This window comes from Alligator sinensis, unplaced genomic scaffold, assembly GCF_000455745.1.
Source record: "Alligator sinensis unplaced genomic scaffold, ASM45574v1 scaffold1223_1, whole genome shotgun sequence".
Lineage (NCBI taxonomy): Eukaryota > Metazoa > Chordata > Crocodylia > Alligatoridae > Alligator > Alligator sinensis.
This window is the reverse complement of record NW_005842062.1, coordinates 594,634-615,204: the sequence shown is the minus strand read 5'-3', so window position 1 is coordinate 615,204 and position 20,571 is coordinate 594,634. Positions and strand designations below refer to the sequence as shown.

The 20,571-nt window shown below is 41.7% G+C and overlaps 1 protein-coding gene across 1 annotated transcript in view; it reads right to left on the bottom strand.

The window, feature by feature from the left end:
• Positions 1 to 18,344, bottom strand: part of GLRB (glycine receptor beta) — a 68,043-nt gene extending 49,699 nt beyond the window's left edge. The window contains exon 1 of the mRNA XM_006023151.3: positions 18,223 to 18,344. Within this exon, the coding sequence (XP_006023213.1) occupies positions 18,223 to 18,344 (122 nt within the window). The remainder of the gene's footprint in view (positions 1 to 18,222) is intronic.
• Positions 18,345 to 20,571: the final 2,227 nt, after the last annotated feature.

Sequence of the window (20,571 nt, the reverse complement as noted above, 5' to 3'; positions counted from 1 at the left end):
TGGCTGGCCTCCAGAGGCTGCAGGGCTGGAGACCCAGGAGAAAAAGGGCAGCCCCAGTGGTGGCATCCTGGAACCCATCATTGGCATCCCTGGTGGGGTCCAGCTAGGTGGACAGGGTAGAGGCTGCAGGTGCATAGTGGCAGCCCTGGGAGGGTACATGGCGGGCAGACAGGCAGTCACTATACATGGAGGAGCCAGGAGGGGTGAGACAGCCATGGGTCAGGTGGCAGTCGATGCAGTGGGCCAGCAGGACCAGTGCGGAGGCCAGGAGCATGGGGCACTGGTTGTTGCTGCCAGGGGTAGCCATAACATGGCTGGTTGTTGCTGGAGGAGTAGCCATAACATGGGGAGGAAGAAGCAGTGAGAAGAGCACTGTCGCATACTGTCCTTGCACTGCACACGCTGCTCCTAGCCAAGGCAGTGGCTGGCCAGAGAGTAGTGAGCAGGGCTGCCTTTCAAAAGGACTGCCAGTTAGTGGCAGCTGCAGCTGGAGCCTGGAGCTCCCCCTGGTGCTGGCAGGGGCCCATTGCAGGGCCCCTGGAAACAGAAGCAGATTGGCAGTAAATCTGCTCCAGCTTCCCTGCACAGACATCTGCCTGGCACCATTTACTCATGAGTAAACTGGTGCCACAGCAAATGCACATGGAGATGTGCTCTGTGACAAATATATACTGTGTAATTCCATAGATATGTTATGTCAGCTTTAATCTACAGCATTTCAATGTCACAGTAATTCCCTAACAGGCAAAATTCTTAAGAAATTGAATAATATTTTAGCCCATATTTTTATTAAAAATATGCCATCTGGGTGCCTAAAGATAGTAAAAATTGTGTTTTAAAACAATAGCATTTAACATAGCATTCTCTTTCACAACCAAGATCTCATAATTGTCCTCTTAAAGTAGTATAAGAAATGGATGCATTATGGTGCTATAGATTTTTATTTACATACTGCCAGAGGGAAAAAGAGAAATCTGAAGGTGGGCCTTCATTCTTCAATAATAATAATTCATTCAATTCCCCTTAAAATTGAAAAGCATTTATTAGATATTCTTTAGGCAGGTTATAAGTCTAATCAGCATTCTGAGTCCTTCCCAAAATTAATACAAGCTTTCATAGTTTCATAGTCGGTAGAGTCGGAAGGGACCTGAGGAGATCATCTAGTCTGACCCCCTGCCGTGGCAGGAAAGAGTACTGGGGTCAAACGACCCCAGCCAGATGTTCGTCCAGGCTTTGTTTAAAGACTGCCAGAGTAGGAGCCAGCACCACTTCTTTTGGAAGTTGGTCCCAGGTCCTAGCTGCCCTGACAGTGAAATAGCACCTCCTAATGTCTAGCCTGAAACTACCCTCCGCTAGCTTGTGTCCTTTGTTTCTTGTAACTCCCGGGAGTGCTCAGGGGAACAGGGACTCTCCCAATGCCTGCTGGTCCCCCTTGACTAATTTGGAGACTGCCACTAGATCCCCTCTCAGCCTTCTCTTTTGGAGGCTGAACAGGTTCAGGTCCCTCAGCCTTTCGTAGGGCCTGCTCTGCTGCCCCCTGATCATGCAAGTGGCCCTCCTCTGGACCCTCTCAATGCTGTCCACATCCCTCCTGAAGCGTGGCGCCCAGAACTGGATGCAGTACTCCAGCTGTGGCCTGACCCGTGTCGCATAGAGGGGGAGGGTCACCTCCTTGGACCTGCTTGAGATGCCTCTGTGGATGCACGACAAGATGTGGCTGGGCTTCCTGACCGCGTCCCCACCTTGTCGGCCCATGTTCATCGTGGCATCAATGATGACTCCAAGATCCTTTTCTGTCTTGACACTGGTGAGAAGGGAGTTCCCCAGCCTGTTGGTGTGATATAAGGTATTATATCAGTTATAGGATCACAGGAAAGCAGGGCTGGAAGGGAGCTCATGTGATCATCTAGTCCAGCCCCTGCTCAGGGCAGGTTTATCCCTTACTAAACCAGCCCAGTCAAGTTTCTATCTAATTTGCTCTTGAAAATTGCCAGGGATGGAAATCCAATTACTGGAACTAATGCATACCAATGCAAATGGGAAATATAAGGTAAAAATAGCCTTAAAATTAAATGCATGCAATTTGGAAGCCTCTAACAATTTCTAGGTTAGTTACCTGAATTCTATTTAACCTGGAGAAAATCGGAATAGCTATCACTCTCAAATATAAAATGCATTTTTTATTTATTTATGGTTTTAGAGCACTCATTGCTAATGTGAAATAACATAAAAATATTTATCAAGATGTAAAGTTGAACATCAGAACATCAGCAACCAGACTGGGTTAAGCACCACAAGAATATTCCCAAAACAAATATTATGACCCTATCTTAATTAAGATTACATATTATTTCTTTATAATCTTCATCTGCTACAGTGGGATTAATATACAATGCTTATTTTCATTTTTTTCTTTACACATATTCATTGACTGTTGAATTCAATATGTATTCTCCAACAATTGCTTCTGCAAAATTTTTCTTTCTCCTTTAGTTATATTTGTAAAATACACCTTACTCATCTCTAGCAATGGATGAAGGAGGGCGAGAAAGGCCTTCCATTTTCTAAAAAATTCTCAAGCATCATGTTTACGAATCCCTACATTTAATTTTGATCAAATGAAGAGATTCGTTTAATTTTTTCAATGTTTGTGTTTGCTACTAATCATTGGCTATGACCAGTGAAAGTATCTCGTATAAATAGAGCCAACAATTTTGGATTACTTTCTTTTTGCAGATGTCACAGAAAAAAATAACATTAAACTGAAAGAGAAATCTTTTTTCTGTTACAAATTCCTGAGACCATTCTGTTTCACATTTGAAGGAAAACAGCATGAAGAAAGGATGACAGGTGGTATCTGGAAGAGTCAATTGATTCAGTACTGAACAGCATCATGCTACACTGATATCTGTGAAGGCTTGTACAATCTTGGTTAATCATGTAAAAGTGTCATGGAGTTATCTATTTCTCACTTGCACACAATCACACTCATTCATCTCTGGACAAAGAGAACCATGAAACTGTTTGCAGTTGCTGCATAAAGAGATAAGAAATTAGAAATTCATTCTCTGGTGTACTTTTTGATCCTCCAATGTCTTGTCTACTTCTGTTCCCCAGGATAGTTCTTGACTAGCAAATAAGAATTAAAGTGGGAGAAACTAAGGCAGAAATAAAAAATTAATCACCCTTCTTTACCCTATTTGTAAAATTGTAGAATTAAAGTAGATTCTATTTGCCAACACACATCCTTTTTAGTTTTGCTGAGATGCTGATTTTCTGTGCTCTTATACTGTATGCCATACTGGGTGCATCTACACATGATCACTAGCTATGTTGCTGTAGTGGCGTGCTCCCCACTTATAGCGTGCCGCTATGGTGATGTAGTGGGGAAATCTTCGAGTGTGCCACCCATACAGCACAGTACAAGCGGTTACTTCCATGTTTTAGTATTTCCAAAAGGAAGTACTAAAACACAGTGCAATAACAACATTGCTGTACAGTGATGTGTAGATACAGCCACTGATGCTTGATAATATAGATCCTGCTTTGTTTACAAAGAGGATAGAATTTTCCAAAGGAGCTCAGGACCAGAGACCAGTATTAAAAAGTGACTTGGCATATATTTATATTGTTTCCAGGAACACAGCTCTCAGACATGTCCTGACCACCAATACCTGCTCTGCACACAGCAAATCCAGAAATGGGACAGTGAAACTGCCTTGGAAGCATCCCTTGCATCTGCCCGCAAGCACACTCTTGGAACTCTTGGAAGCAAACAGAACTCTTGGAAGCAGCTGTTAGGGGTGCACCTCGAGAGTGGTTCACCTCATTTGCAGAAGTGGTATAGATATACCCTTCTGGTTTTGAGACCCTAATTGTCAGTGAGAGTCAATGATCCCCAAAACCATGTAGGCAATTTTTTGAAAATGTTACCTTAAAGAAGCTTGGCAGATAATTTGAACTACAGGCAGTCTTCACCATATAACGTTTCGAGTTACAATGTTTCGCACTTACAAGGTTTATAAATTGACATCCTGTTTCAACTTTCTGAGGTCAGTTTTGACTTTACAACACTTGATCAGATGCCACGCCACACAAGCGAACAAGCTTCCTGCATCACCCATCTCCCTGGAGAACATCTGTCCAAACTTCCTTGGAGACTTTCTTTAAGAAAGTAGACAAGACTTCAGAAAACCCTGCAGCCAAGACTCCTGAGAAGACTCCAGCCAAGAGCCCTTCAAAAAGTCCAGCAAAGTCACCTCAAAGAAGTCCTTCCAAATCAATATGATTACTATTTACAATATAAATACATTAATGTAGCTATAGATTTTATAGATTTCATAGATTTCATAGACATTAGGGCTGAAAGGGACCTCAGAAGATCATCGAGTCCAGCCCCCGCACCCGAAGGGCAGGAAGTCAGTTGGGGTCATAGGATCCCAGCAAGATAAGCATCCAAATTTCTCTTGAAGGTGTTCAAAGTAGGTGCTTAAACCAACTCCGATAGCAGGCTATTCCAGACCTTGGGAGCTCAGACAGTAAAGAAATTCTTCCTTATGTCCAGCCTGAAACGGTCTTGCAGGAGTTTATAACCATTCAACCTCGTCATCCCTTGGGGCACTCTGGTGATCAATCATTCCCCCAGATCCTGGTGAACACCCCTGATAAACATAGGTGGGCATCAGATCGCCCATGAGCCTGCGCTTTTCCAGGCTAAAGAGTCCCATAGCTCTCAGCCTGTCGTCGTAAGGTCTGTTTTCCTGACCTCTGATCATGCGCGTGGCTCTCCTCTGGACTCTCCCAAGCTTCTCCACATACTTTTTGAATTGTGGAGCCCAAAACTGAATGCAGTACTCCAGCTGCGGCCTCACCAAGGCTGAGTACAATGGGAGAATGATGTCCTGGGATCTTCTTGAGAAGCATCTATGGATGCAAGCCAGTATTTTGCTCACTTTACTAGCTACAGCATCACACTGAAGGCTCATGTTCATCTTGTGGTCAATCATGACCCCCCAAGTCCCTTTCATCTGTAGTACTAGCCAGCGTAGCACTGCTGAGCCTATAAGGATGCTGCAGATTTCTCCTCCCAAGGTGGAGAACCTTGCATTTTTCAGTGTTAAACACCATCAGGTTCTCGTCCACCCATTTCCTGAGCCTGTCTGGATTGCCCTCCTGTCCTCAGGTGTGCTTGCTTTACCCCATAGTTTGGTACCATCAGCGAACTTGGCCAGTCCGCTTCTGACACCAATGTCCACATCATTAATGAAGATGTTGAACAATATAGGTCCAAGGACAGAGCCTTGAGGGACTCATCTATAATTGATTAAGTACAAAATTCTGGGTTATTTTTATTGAAAATAGGGTATCGGGCCTTGGTTTAGGAATCAATCCCCCATTTATAACATTGTTTCCTATGGGAAAATCAGTTCTGAGTTACAACATTTCAACTTAAGACATGGTTTTCAGGAACCAATTGTGTCGTAAGTCCAAGGACTGCCTGTATATCCAATTTTGTCCACCAGAGTCATCACTGCAAATAGATGTAAGCTCCAGGTGCATAGTTAAACTATATGCAAATTAGATTTGCCAAATAACAAGGACCCATGCATACAAACTAGTGAACATGAGGTAAAGGGGGCCGGGATTTGTCTTGTGTCAGCAACTCTATAATAACTCCCCATGCTGTGGATTGATCTTCATGGCAACTGGCTGAAATTAATGAACGCTGTATATGCTCTCAGCGTTGTCCAGAAGATGATGAGGATACAGCCCTTCATTTCCTTCAGATAATTCACTTGTGGAAGTAATGTGGGTATACACCATGTCAGGTCATGTATACCCACACACACAACTGCAGAAAGAAGAAGGCTCAAAAAGAAGGAGACATAGTGTGGTAGCTGAGTAAATGAAATGAGTCTCCTTCAGAAACAAGCTTCTGGAGGTCCATGCAGATAACCAGGTAAAAAGATCACACAATGTGAGGAAAATTGCTTATAAGAGAAGCCAGGCAACAAGTAATCTAGGGAACCAATAGGAATTGGGCAAAACTAACTACATGTGCTTTCCTAGATAAGAACCCAGACAAAGTTACTAAAAACAAGGCAGTCCGAACCCAACAGGCATGAGATTGTTGGCTCCTGGAAAGGATCTCCCAATTCACTTGACCATGACACTCTGAGAGGTAACAGCTGATTATGGACCCATAACCAAATCAGGAACAGTGATGGTTAGTATAAAAGTAAAATTGAAGCAAACCCACTGCAAATTAGTGCATAACTGTGAAAGGTCATAAAATGGATGATGGTCAGACTCAATATAGAAGTGTTATCTGGTTTAGCTACAAATGGACCGATCAGCAGTCTGATAAAAGAAATGCAAGTCCTGCAAGATCACCTTATGCCCATGGCCAGGTAGCTGGTATGATCTTCCCTTGGCCTCACTAGCTACCAGAGGAAATCTATACTAATGTTGGCAATTTTTGCTGCACCTCTTACATAACAGTTTAAGGCCTTTTCCCCATGGGGAGTATGGTAGATTCCACAAGGCCAGGCAGCATTAAAGATATTTTAAACAATCAGCTGTTACCCCAAATTTTGGAACAGTCACTTTGGACCTATACCTCTGACACAGCCATAAGGGCAGTACTACCTCAGAAATGTGAAAGGAAGAGATTCCAGTGTTTGTTTGAATTGCAAGCTGTTCCCTAGTTCCAGGAATATTTCCTTACTTTATTTAGTGATTGTTTGATATGAATATAAAAGCAGTCTGGGAAGGAGGAAACTGAACCAGGACACTCTTTTCCTCTCTTCTTTAGGTGAGTACCATAACCACTCATTACAGATTCATGGGGTGCCTGTAGACATCCAGAGATGCTGCTCTGATGCACTGTAATTACAGTGTGTCGTAGAAGACTTAATTAATCTAGTCTGCTGGAGCATGGCGCTTAGCGCACTCCAACAGGCTTTGCATCTCAAAATGGCCACACTTCAAAATGGCCACAGCCACCACCATCATTTTGAAGTGTGGGACACTGCATACACAAAACACTGCTGGTGCTTTAATTAGAGTGGCTCTCAGAGTCACTTTAATTAAAGCATTCTCCTTCCCCACCACCAGAGCATGTGTAAAAACTAAGTGAACTTTGGCACATAAATGTGATCCCATTTCCCCTTGATAAAGTCCTTGAAAAAGTTACACATAATTTTGTAATATGTCGTCCTCCTAACCTCATTCACTTTTTGTGTTACATGTTTCCCTTGGACTCAAGCAGGTTGGAACAGAATCACAATTATTCCTCTAATAGGTGGAATAGATTCTCATCCTTTGTGTATAGCGGAGTATATATGATAGGAGTGATAATGATGTACGACACTTAGAATACTGAATGTCCTTGTCAGAGAAGAAAAGAAATTCATATAAAATGTGACAGTGCTTGCGATTTACAGTGACATATCAGATGTTGCAATATGTTCCAGTATATCCTTTGGTTAGATAGAATCAAAATCTGCTGTTTTAGTTGTGCTGCTACCAGAAATTTTTAAAAAATAATATAGCAATATATGTTGGACACTTATTTCTATCATTCATCTCTTGAGCTCTTTAACAGTAGGACATGATGCTAGATCATCACCTGTGAACTTTAAACAGACACTGGCAGTGGGGTTTATGTGTTACATCACAGTCTGGACAACAGAGCAGTGGCTTGCTGTGAAATGACATAAGGATTAACTTGACTGGGATGTGTCTATTTCTTTCCTGATGGTTATACCACATGGCAAGGGTATATACATGCTATTTTTCTAAAACTATGGATGCCAGAGCATAATGTGATCTTAGGAAAGGAGATCACAGATGTGAAAAAAGAGAGAATAAAAAGCATCATTCATTATCCATCCTTTCCCAATAGCTATGTCCAACAAGTATAGTCCTTGATAGAGTTCACTGAGGTTGCAAGGATTCCTTAAGACCATAAACCCCAGAGTATGTCTTGTAAGCCCAGAAGAATGAGATGTAATGTATCCTGACACAGTCAGTGAACAATCTCACAAACTCAAGAGAGCCTCATAAAGTTCCAACTGAGAATAGTGTATGCTTTCTTGACCACTTACTAGACCTTAGTGATCTTGATTTCTCTGACCTCCTGAGGCTGGCAGATGGCAGAATTCACACTCTCTGGAGGGCTTTAAGGGGCCATTTCTCAACTTCAGAAATGGTAACGTTCTATTGACTATAAGCCAGATTATGATTTATCCTCTTGCTTCCTTGGTAAAAAACTATGGAGAACCACATTGCATGTCCTAGATCTTATTTACTAGATCATATATTCGTCCTGTTCACATGAAGAAAAGTAGGTATAGACCTTAAAAGACTGAACAAAGAAGATTCTTTGATGAGATGAGGGGTTCCTGCCTAAAGCAGGGGATTGGACTAGATGATGACTTGATGTCCCTTTGAGCCTTATGCTTCAATGATACTATGATTTCTATGATTCTATCAAATAAAGGATCTTGAAATTCAGGCACAGGACTAGGATTCAAGTAAATTGGGTTTTATTCTTAATAGTCACAAACTCCTAGGCCTGAATCCTGAAATTGCTGGCCTGTTAATGAACAGAAGCACAAGATAGACCCCCTATGAAATCAATTCAGGATTGATTTAAAAATATTTTGATGTTATTATTTATATTGTTCTTAAAAATAATTAATTCTTAATTTAATGAAAAATATATTAAGGCCTATTCTCTTTCAACACCTAAATAAAAACAATAATTATACAGATATATCTCAAAACATTATGATGTGGGCTGCATTATTTTCTATATGCCAAAAAAGAACCAGGGGAACTCATTTAAATTTGTGGTCATGATTTATAAATATGGTGCAGTAGATATACTGTATCAAGGCTCAATTCTTGGAGTGACTAGAGGCTGTTCTTCTGGGTACAAGGGACTGGCAAATTTATTACGAGTCTTGGGATAAAGCCTCTGACTCTAGTAGACACCATCATATCTCTCATCAAGATCACCTGGATGAGCCCAGATTGGTGATCTCACTCCTATGTTATATCTTGTCCCTACCCTAGCTCTGGTTGGCTCAGCTCTCAAATTATGACTACTCCACTCACTATGGAAAACACTGATATGCCTACTACCAGCCCAGGCTTTCAAATGCTTCTGGACACAAATGGCTTTACTTTGTCTCCTTGTACATGTACACAGCCAGAGATACAAACAAACAAAATCCATTCTTTTCTGAACAGCTTCCTTTTCTGCTTCTAAATAAATACATTCTTGTACTGCAGAGGCCGGCAAAATGCGGTCTATGGGTCACATGCAGCCTGCCAGGCCATTGCATCCCACCTGCGGGACCCCTAAAAAATTTAAAAAATAAATATTAATCTGCCCCCAGCTCCCTGTCATGTGGCCCTTGATGGCTTGCCAAAACTCAGTAAGCAGCCCTCCGCCCAAAATAATTGCCCACCACTGCTGTAGTGCAAAAGGCGTGTGTTATACAAACAGATATCTTGGATTACTTTTAGGTTTTTTTTGTTTTTCTAGAGGTATGAGTGGACTGTGGATGCAGATGTACAGGGGTAGTTATAAAACATGGGAGAAGGAAGTCAAGCAGGATGTGCAACCAGGAAGAAGCAGTGTTGTGTTGCTCATGTCAAATACAGGCATTGGGGAAGAGGCAATGTTTTTCAGTGTGCAGCCTCCAGTGTTGATTTCACCAAATGTGACCAGGAAAGGAAAAAATCCCTGCTATGCTGCAGGTTGTAAAAATGATTCTATCTGGGAATATTTTAAAAGAAATTCCTGTTCTTTGGGGTAAAAAGGGAACCTGTGCCAAAAAAGACCTGGCTGTCAAAATGAACATTATGATGTTCCTCTAATGCCAGGAGCATTGATAAGGAAGAGGGCATCTCTGAACAATCTGGATAAACTAGTTAGAAACCTTATTTTCCCAACAGCTTTATGGACTGGCAACTGTCCTAATTCAGCTGCTTGACACATCATGGGTAAAAAAGTTTCCATTAACTCATATATCTACATTTTTAATGGTCACATCAACCAATGAAAAGTCACCTCTGTTTTAAAAAAAATAACTGAATTGCAAAGTTGATTAAAAATGATGACTTAATTCCTTAGTTTAAATCAATCCACTCTGAGTACAACCTGCACTGAGGTTATCAGCTGCAGGAACATCAAGGTAAGTTATACCTTACGCTTAGACCATACTAAATCTGTGGAATGTTAAGCGGTGTTAAAGTTTGGAGCAGTGTATCTTGGGATGCTTGAAGACTGCAAATTGGTTGTTTCATTTCCATGGAACAGCCTGAAGTTACCCTAACACAAGCTAGGTAGCATGGCCAAGAGTTAAGCCTTGCCTGAAGTGGCATAACTTTGAGGCACCCCAAGGGCACTTGGCAGAAGTTAATAAGATTTAAGGTACAGACACTTGCATTTTAAGTGCCCGTAGGATAGCCTAAGTGTAACGTGTAACTTCATACTAACCTCATACTAACTTTTTCATGCCTCAGATCTCCACAGCAGATAACACTTTTTCCTCCTCCTTTGTCTTGCTTATTAAGAAGGAAGGTTTATTTGGTAATATATTTATATATTATATTTTATCTTTTACCAGTGGAGCAAAGAGAAGTAGTTATAAGTCAAGGCTAGAGACAGAAGTTACATGTAAACTGATTTAAGTAATCAGAAACTGGTTTAAACCTGTAACAGAACAGAAGTTCAGTGCATATAAACCAGTTTCAAAATGGCTGAAACTAGTTTAAGATAAACCTGGTTCAATGTAGTATCAGACTTAACTGACTTGGGTCCAACCAGTTTATGAAACTTCTGTCCCAGACCCCTTCCTGGGGTTTAAATTAAATCAAAATCTCCCAGCATGCTTTCCAGCCCTGTGCTGTGCTGTGGTCCAGCATATAAGGATTAGAGAAGCAGGAACTGCCCCTTCAGGCAAACCCTGGCTGGGGTCTATTGTCAGGGAGGAGGGTTAAACCCCCCCTTCCCCTGGTTAAACCCCCCTACCTCCTGAGTATGGAGCTGCCCTGCCCTACTAAACTTACTGAAAGTTACTGCTGGACTACAAATCCCAGAGGCACCCGGAAGCAAGAAGAGGAAGTGATGAGCAATCCTGCAGAGTCCTGCTCCTGTGATTCTGGACTGTAAATCCCAGAGACCTCGGGGGCAGCAGGAAGAGGAAGTGAATACACAGCCCATGCTGGCTACATGCCAGAGAGCCATGCTCTAGCACCCCCCAGCTTCTGGCCTGAGATGCTGCAGGTATGTGGCTGCATTTCCTGAATCAAAAATCAATGCGTGTCCAGTTGTTTCTCAATTTTAATCTCTGCAGTTTAGACTACCCTGCAAACACTGAATTGATTCAGCCTCAGGCTTTTTGACTGTCTGTACTTAGCCCAAGTATCAGAAGTAACTATAAACCAAATGTTACTACTTGGCCACTTCTGACAGCTACTTCTGATATCTTCTCTTTACTCCCTGGATTTGCTGCCCTCTTCTACTTCCTTAAGCAACTATTTTCATTTACATAATGCAGTTAAAGGAATCATAGTTTTTGCTGACATTTAGCTTAGGCTTTATCAATGTCTTTCGCAGACCTCTAGAATCAGTTTATAAGACATATTGTACATAAATCATGTGTGCATGTGTGTGTTTGTGTGCATGTACACATGCATATAATCCATATACAATCAATAATATTGAAATATCTATAATTTAATATTATCAATTGTATATGGATTATGTGCACACACACACATGCATACATGATGTATGTACTGTGCGGGCTGGGAGCACCCCGAGCCCTTTTTCGCGCTGCACGCGGGCTGTGGCCAGCAGCCCGGGCACGCGGGGGCGGAGAGGGAAGGCCTTCACTCTGGAATTAGGCACGGACACGTATCGGTAGTTTAAAAGATTGTTTACTTACACCGAGATGGCAATGGTGTAGGCTGGAAAGCTTGATTAAGTTGCAGTTACAGACAGACACAACACAGACGGTCTCGTGGAGGTTTCTAGGCTCCACGGTGCAGAGCTCCGGATGCTCTGGGTGAACAGGCCACCAATGTAGAAATCGTAAATACGTCTTATATTAGTCGCGCTCGAAGACGGGAAGAGGTGGGCCGTGGATCAGGCCGCCACGCTCCTCTGGATCTCACACAGGGTTTCTATTACCCTGCCGTGTACCCAGAGTCCCCACGAGATGGATGTGGAGTCCTCTTCGGCTTGGGTGGAAACTGCTCAAGCCTCTTATACGGCTAACAGGCCAATCGCTAGCCGCCACGTGTGAATAATTTAGCACTAGCCAATCACGGGGAACAAATTTGCATACCGGTGGCAGGAACTCTTTTGCACCGTGCATTCCTCTTGCAACTCGAGCAATGCACTCTGCAAAAGAAGCTGCAGAAAAGGCGGGAAACTGTTCCCTGCACCGGAGTTTCCTCTTGCTACAGGAAACTCCCGTGCAATGCTCTGCAACTTAACGTGGATAATTCTGATGCCGAAGCACACACACACAATCATGCCTTTTGGGTCATGACATGTACAACATGTCTCAAACTGATTCTAAAGGTCTGGGAAAGCTGTTGATACAGCCTAAGCTAAATGTCAGCAAAAACTATGACTGCTTTAACTGCATTATATAAATGAAAACAGTTACTTAAAGAAGTAGAAGAGGCCAGCAAAACCATAGAGAGAAGAGAAGATATCAAAAGTAGCTGTCAGAAATGGCCAAGTAGTAGCCTTTGGTTTATAGTTACTACTGATACTCCGTGGGTATGTCTACACGTGCACTTACTGTATAGTAAGTGGTTTTTAGACCAGCATCTACATCTATAGGCGTTACTGCGCAGTAGCGCTGTGTGTGCTCCAACTTGGGAGTAAAGTTACACATGACTTACTGAACAGTAACTATTTACACAGTAACTAAGTGGGCAGAAATTTGCTACCTGCATGAAGTAACTATAAACCAAATTTGTTACCTGCATGATGCAGGTAGGAAATTTATGCCCAACTCAGCATAAGTCACCAGAGGTACTGCACAGTACAGGTGCACACATGTACACATGCACCTGTACTGCATAGTAACTTTCGGTTACTGCACAGTAACCTAAGTTACTGTGCAATAATTGTGCATGGGTAGACTCACCCACTGTATAGCTAATTCTCTCTGCTCTACAGGTAAATAATATAGATTATCCTTGTCTAACAGCTCCATAGTTGATCTATAGTTGATCCAATAAAAGATTACCAAGCAAACCTTGATCTTTGCATATTCCCTGGATTGTCACAGCTATATGAACACTACAACTATACCATAATATTGTTTATTAAGATTAGAAAATCCTTGGATGTGGTACCATATGATTATGCAGTGTCTTGTATAATAGGGCCAAGATGTCAGTTAGAGTATTAGGCCCCCTCTACACAATAACCATTTAATCACAACTTAAGTTGAGACCCAGCTACACGTTCAACCAATTAATGCTGTGATAAAACAACCAATAAGCTACAAAGTTATTCCACAGAAAATGCATAATAACTTTGTAGCTAGTTCTAACCCTGTCATTAATTGAACCTGTAGCGAAATGCTCCACAGGGGTGCACAACCTGCTGCCAGCCCCACAGCTGACAAGATTCAAATTGGTGCAGCATTCCCTGCACTGACCCAACTGTGAGGCTAGTTAACTGTGGCTCTTGCAGCGGAGAGAAAACTGCCTTGCCTGAGAGCTGCATAAGGTGCTCCCACTACCCCCCTCCTCACCTCCCCCGTGACCCCTGCATCTTATGAGGCTTTTGGAGGGGCAGCATTCCAAGCATTACCCCTGCTGCAAGCCCCACAGTGGATCAGGTTCACAGTGATAGCAGCATTCTTCCCACTGTTCCCACTGCAAGCCCTTCAGCCAATGGGGAGCCCTGCCCCCAATGCAAGCCCTGTCAGCTGTGGGGCTCGCAGTTGTGAGAGCTGGGCAAAATCCCCCTGCACCAGTGATACGGTGCAATGGGATCTAATGCATGATCCTACAATCACACCAGTTGCCATGCTCCTTTGACATGGCAGGAGGTGCACTTGTGTGGACCAGACTTTAGATCTCATAGTTGCTTTACCTGCATATGTAGAGGGACCTTATACAAATTTAATTCTGATGTTACAACCTAAAGCAAAAATGATCTTCACCTGTACTTGGAGTAAAACATTCAAGAAAGAATTTTAAAAAACCTTCAAATTGTCTCAATATATGTTAACCAGAATTATTGGGAGTTAAAGGAAGAAAAAAACTTACTCTAGGGAAAAACCTAAGCTATAGAAAAACTTCAAACACCCCAGAAACTAGATACAGAATTTCAGTTACAAAGATGCCTCTCTTCACATTCCTGTACATCAACAACACATGGGGCTTATATAAATTAATACAATTTGAGGGAGGGGTAGTCTATAAGGTGTATCTCTCCCATGCCTTCTGCCTAACATTTAATAGCTAACTTTTGCTTCCTTTGCCATGGGCAATTAGGGGTGCATTGATAGGGACTTTTTGGGCCTTGGAAGGAGTGGGGCTGCGGCTGGGGGAGGTGCTGCCCAGCTGGTGTGGGGCTGCTCCCACTGCTGCAAGCACCCCAGGAGGGCATGTAGGGAGTGTGCCCCAGATCTGTGCAGGGCAGGCTGCCATTACAGGCTGAAGCCAGGGCCGTGCCGGGCTCTTCTCAGCGGGGCTGGGCTGGGCTGTACTCGGGATGGGTGGCAGTGGTACTTGGAGGGGACTGTTGGGAGGGGCTGCAGCCACCCCAAAATTCACTGTAGCTCCCCCAATGTCCCTCTCAGTGCCACCACCTGCCCTGCCCTAAGCATAGCCTGGCCCAATTCGCTGTTGAGAAAAGGCTGGCGCAGCCCCGGTCGCAGCCCACAGTGGCAGCCCACCCCATGCACAGATCTGGGGGCACATGCCCACATGTCCTCCCAGGGTACGTGCAGCAGCAGGAGCCTCCCCCTCCTCCCCACCCCTCCTAGACGAGCTGCAGCTCCATCCCGCATCCCACCCTGCCCCAGATTTACATACATAAATCTATGTATTTTAGTCATTAAATCCTAAGAAGGACATAAGCAGTAAGCATCAGTTTTGTGGAACAGAAAGCAAGAGTCTGCTCAATTTCAAAATAAACCCTAAACAAACTGGTGCAGAGCCAGACAGACAAAAGAACAGAACACCATGCTAATATCACATATAATCAATCAATACACATAGGACCAAGAATCATGAATAATTATGGCAAAAGGTTCTAAATAAAGCAGCATTTTCTTATCTGGAAAAGTAAAAGTTTCCAGTAAATATTGGTACATAATAAAATAATGGATTTTTCCATGCAGATTCCCATCTCTGTTTTCAGCTTCATAGTGATACTAGTTAATTTCATATGAGACCACGACAGATGGCTGGCAGCTTGCATTCTAATAAGAATGTAGATAAAGGTAAAAATATTGATATGTCTGACCCAACGGTACAATGAAAACTGTGGTAAAGTCCAAAGAACATTGATATCAATAATTTGTTTTACAGTATTAAATTACCTGCATGAAATTACCCTCTCTCCAACCAAACATTAATACTAGACAGGATATAAATTGTTCCTAGAGATGCTAAATGACTTTTTACTCATGTACACAAGTGGCTCTGGCCTACAAAATGCTGTACATTTCTTTAACTCTTTATACTGAAACATAAAACAGTCATTACCTTTTTATTTTACTTCACTCAAGGCTAAGGTAAATAAAAGATAAATGAACATTTTATCTATATGATAAACATCTACTTCCATTAGCTATTTTTATTATAAAAAAATTAAAAATAATTAGAAAGTATTCAGTATCAAATGGGTATAATTTAATTTTTTTTCTGGAAATTCCTTTTTCTAGAAAAATTCTCATCCAACTTTGTTGAGAGACCATTTTCTTCCATGGTATATTTGGTTAACCCACATGTAGTAATTTATTTCAAATTTTACTGGATAATTTTTGAGAAAAAAATATTTCAGTTTTCATGAAAAAAGACAGGCAGACTTAATTATGCCTTCAACATGAAAAATAGCCCTCTGAAATATACAGTGTTATCCATTACAGCAACTAAGACTTTTGATAGGGCTATGTGCATGCTGCACAGATATTTTACAGAGCTCACAGATTAAATTTTTGCAGCCTGTGTGAGTTTATCAACCATATTTATTTTGTAGGATTTTTTTAACCAACTAGTAGCAACAGGTATACTCACACAGGTGTCTTCATCATGATCAGGTCAATGGCAAATAAAATGGGAATAAATATTGTCAGAAGATAAAATTCCACCACTCTAAAAATGATCATGTTCATCAATTGACATTAGGAGTCTTCTAGATGCTGTCCACCTGTTCAAATATGGACCCTTCCAGTGTGAAAGCATTAGCATCCAATTTCATTTTAAAACTGTGAACTGTAAATATTCAGGTGCTAAGTTGATTTTTTACTCGGCCTAACTTTCTGTCAACTGTTTTTGGCTAACACCATATGAAAACTAATACATACAAACTACTGTGCTGCTAATATTAGCACAAGAATTTAGAATGAGGCCTAAGTGGATATTAATAATACCCTGACATAATACTGTACTGCATCTAAGATTATTTAGCATACACATTTATTTTTCAGCATTTCATAAAACTACACATATACTTTCAACAGTGTAAAAAGTATGCCAGGAAGTACCACAGGGTTTTAAAAAAATATCATCAAGACAAAGTGAAATATTAATATTTCAATTCTAATTCTATTTCAGTGGAGGGAGAAAGAACTCGAAAGATACTTGGAACACTCGGGTTCTAGTTGCCACTAGCCTGCTGGGTGACTTCAACAAGTCAGTTTCCACATCTGTAACATAGGGAGAATATTTTTCTCCTATGTAAAGCCTTGGGACACATACCAGTGAAAAGTACTACATGACAGCTATAGTACTACAATACAGCCAGATACTGATAATTATTCATAAAAAGTACAATCTGTGCATCCCATGTCAGGAAAACAAGGCTCCCAAGTCCAACACTTTTATCCTTAGGTTCCCAAGTCCAACAGAATGGCGGACTCTTTAGAATCCAAACAAAATAACCATGAAATCTTTCCATAGGTCGAAGTTTCTGAACCTTTAAGAAATAAGTAAATACCACAGTAAAGTCTAGAATAAGATTTTTTAAAAGTATTTCTGCAAACAATGCCTATATCTGTTATTTAAAATGTGTTTTTTCTGCTTAACAGGACTTTTCTCTTTATCTAGGTAGCTAACTTGACTTTTTAGCATGCTTCTCTTTCATGGTCTGAGGAAGAATGACAGCAGCTAACTTTCACTTCACCCACATTTATCACTTAGGGTAGGTTGCTTTATGTACTCATTGATAACTCTTTCAACCTTGTCAGTTCAAATATAATGAGTTTGGCATTAGAAACAGTGGGCCCCGTACTCTGAAGCACTCTGAGGTCATCTGCCTTTTGCTGTCTGTGTTCTCTGCTATTGGTCTTTATATATTCAGGGGGCAATCGAAACTTATTATTTCTCTATATTTACAGTAAAACTGTTTCATAAGTGCATGTGCCAGTAATTTTTTACAGCAACCATCAACTTTACTTTAATACAAACTATATATATATGTATGTGATTGATGCAAAGATATAAAGCATATCATATTAAGAATGTGAACAGGACATGCACTATCCTAACAGCAGTACAAAACTTATCTAACACAAGAAATAGATTTTAGCATCGTTTTTGTGGTCATCTTCATTTTAATGTGTATATTTTAGGTTCAGTGCTAGACAGCACAAAATTAGAAGGCTGATTTATAATGTCTATAAAATATGCAGTTATTGTGCTGAAATCCCAATCTAACATTTAAATTATAATTAAAAAATAAGCAGGGTTCAGAAGTTTTATTTTCCCCCAAGAAATTTAGAAGGAAACTCAGAAGGATCTACTGCAGAGATTAATGCTCATTGATACTATAAGATACATCACTGATCAAAAAACAAGCCTCCCATTTCTCACCTCCCAAAATTATTAAATAACTGTTATTTCAGTAAGAAAGATCAGATTCTACTTTAAAATCTCTACATTTAAAAACCTCCACTGATCTCCTCAAGACTAAAGTATAAAACAAAGGGATCAGGTACATACGATGGGCATAGATATTGCTTCTTTTTCCCCTTCCCTTTCTTTGAAGATTTCTCTTTAGAACAGACTTCTTCAATCCATAAGGAGAACAGAATGAAAAAGAGAACTGCTAGCAAGAACTTCATCTTGAGGTCTGAAGTCTCAGAAGAACAGCCAATCTGTGGTGGATAAAGGGAAACAAGGGGTTTATATTAGGGCAAAATGTGGAAAACGAGAATTGCATATAGAAACTAAACAATCTATATAGAATGGCCATAAAAACTCAATTCAAAGTTAGCAGAAGAGTTATGAGCTCTTGGACAACAAATAAGGTACAGAACCTGTTTTAATATTTTCCCCATTGTTATGTACATGTTTAGACTGTACACCAAAATTAGGAGTTACACAATAAAGAGTTTACATTTAAACATCCTTTGGGACTAGTGTGTTTGAGGAATACATCTCAACTCCTCAGAGGAAGCCCAAGAGACCATTAGGAAGTCACTCACCTGGATTTTTCCACCAAAAAACACCATGTTAACTTAGACACATACCATAGCATGCCAATTACTGAGAAGAATGACCAATAAACTTGCTTTCAATAGACAAAAATCCTGCAATGCTTACACACAAAATTCTTCCCATTAATTTCACTATTAAGTGTGCACAAGGCTTGCATGTTTTGGCTCTTAAGCTGCAATGCATATTTGGACAGCTTTTGTGTACCATAAATTAAATATGATTGAACATGCTACAAAAATATTTGAGACGTCATTCTGGTATGGAGTAAGAGCAAGGTTGAGCATCATCCTATGTTTTATTAAATAATGCTTGATTTATTAGAACACCTAACATCTACATGGTGGGGGGGAGCTACTTCATGAAGACAGAGGTAAGTCTGCATTACATCAGAAAACCAGCTTTTGGTTGTATCGTTTGGGAGAAAACACAAAACATTTTATCTTGTCTTCTTTCTATCACTGGTAGCTTTGCCAGCTTTTTTTTTTTTTTACCACCCTTGAACAACAGAAGCTTCTTTTGGGTTCTTCAGCCTTTTTACCACCCTTGAACAACAGAAGCTTCTTATGGGTTCTTCAGCACCAGCTGCACTTTCCAATTTTTTTTTTTTTTAATTTTTTGAGCAGCCTCTGCATCTCTCTTCCCCTCCTGGAAGCAGCAGGACATTTATACTCTTTAACAGCAGCAACAGAAGGCGCTTCTTGTCTACCCTCCAAGAACAACAACAAAAGGTCCTTCCCCTGCCCAAATAGCTTGGACCTTGTGCCAGACTATCCAGCTATGGGCATCTCCATCCTTGTATCCAAGCTATAAACATGGGGCTCCATGACACAGTAGCAAAGGCTCTCTGACCCTCAGCCACAGCAGCTGTGATATCCTGGAAGCTTCACTTGCAAACATCTAGCTGTGGCTTCCTCTCTGACCCCCCACCTCCAAAAAAACAAACCCCAAAACCCAGCACCTATTCCCCATGCATCTCCTCAAGAAAGCTGCATTCCTCTAATAAAATAATAAGTTAAAATATTAAATAGAGCTTTCATTTCACACAATCTTTACAGAACAAGCTTGAAAGCTCCCTCTGTGGCAACCAGTCCCTCTAAACACCCCCTCATCAGCATTTCTTTTAATCTTGTTCGAGACCAAATCAGCTCCAAATTCATTTAGGCAAAGCCCAAGAGTCAAGTTCCAAAATTTGAATGAGCAGAGCTCAAATGGTCAAGCCTATGTGGCTCTAACACTGGGCATGTATCCTTCCTCCAAGACCCTCTGGTCTGGGACTTTGGATACTTCCCAAATCCAGGCAGGTGTCCTATGTGCAAGCCCCAAGCCCGGAGGTCTTGAGGTTTGGATGACCCCGAGCCTTGCTTGGTCTTAGCCCCTTGAGCCTTGCTTGATCTTAGCGCTCAAGTCTTGCTTGATCTTGCCCCCGAGCCTTGCTTGATCTTGGTCCTCAAGGCTTGATCTTGGCCCCCAAGCCTTGATTGATCTTGCTTGGTTTTAGCCCCCCATGACTTGCTTGGTCTTATCCCCCAAGCCTTGATCTTGGCCCCCGAACATTATTTCATCTTAGCCCCTGAGCCTTGCTTGGTCCTAGCCCCTGAGCCCTGCTTCATCTTAGCCAGAAGGGAGAGAAGCATCTTCCAAGCCCAGCCACAAGCCAGAGGGCCTCTCTATTCCCGCCTCTTCAATAACCAATGCAAGGAGGGCGGGGGCTCCCCACCAGGCAGCTCCCGGCTTGGGGCACGCTGCACGGCTGTGTGGCCCGGGCTGTGCCCCTCATCCCGAAGGCGTGGGCAAAACAACCCCGAGTCCCCAGAGCAGCTCCAGCCGGCGCTGCAGTGGAGGCCCCGGGGG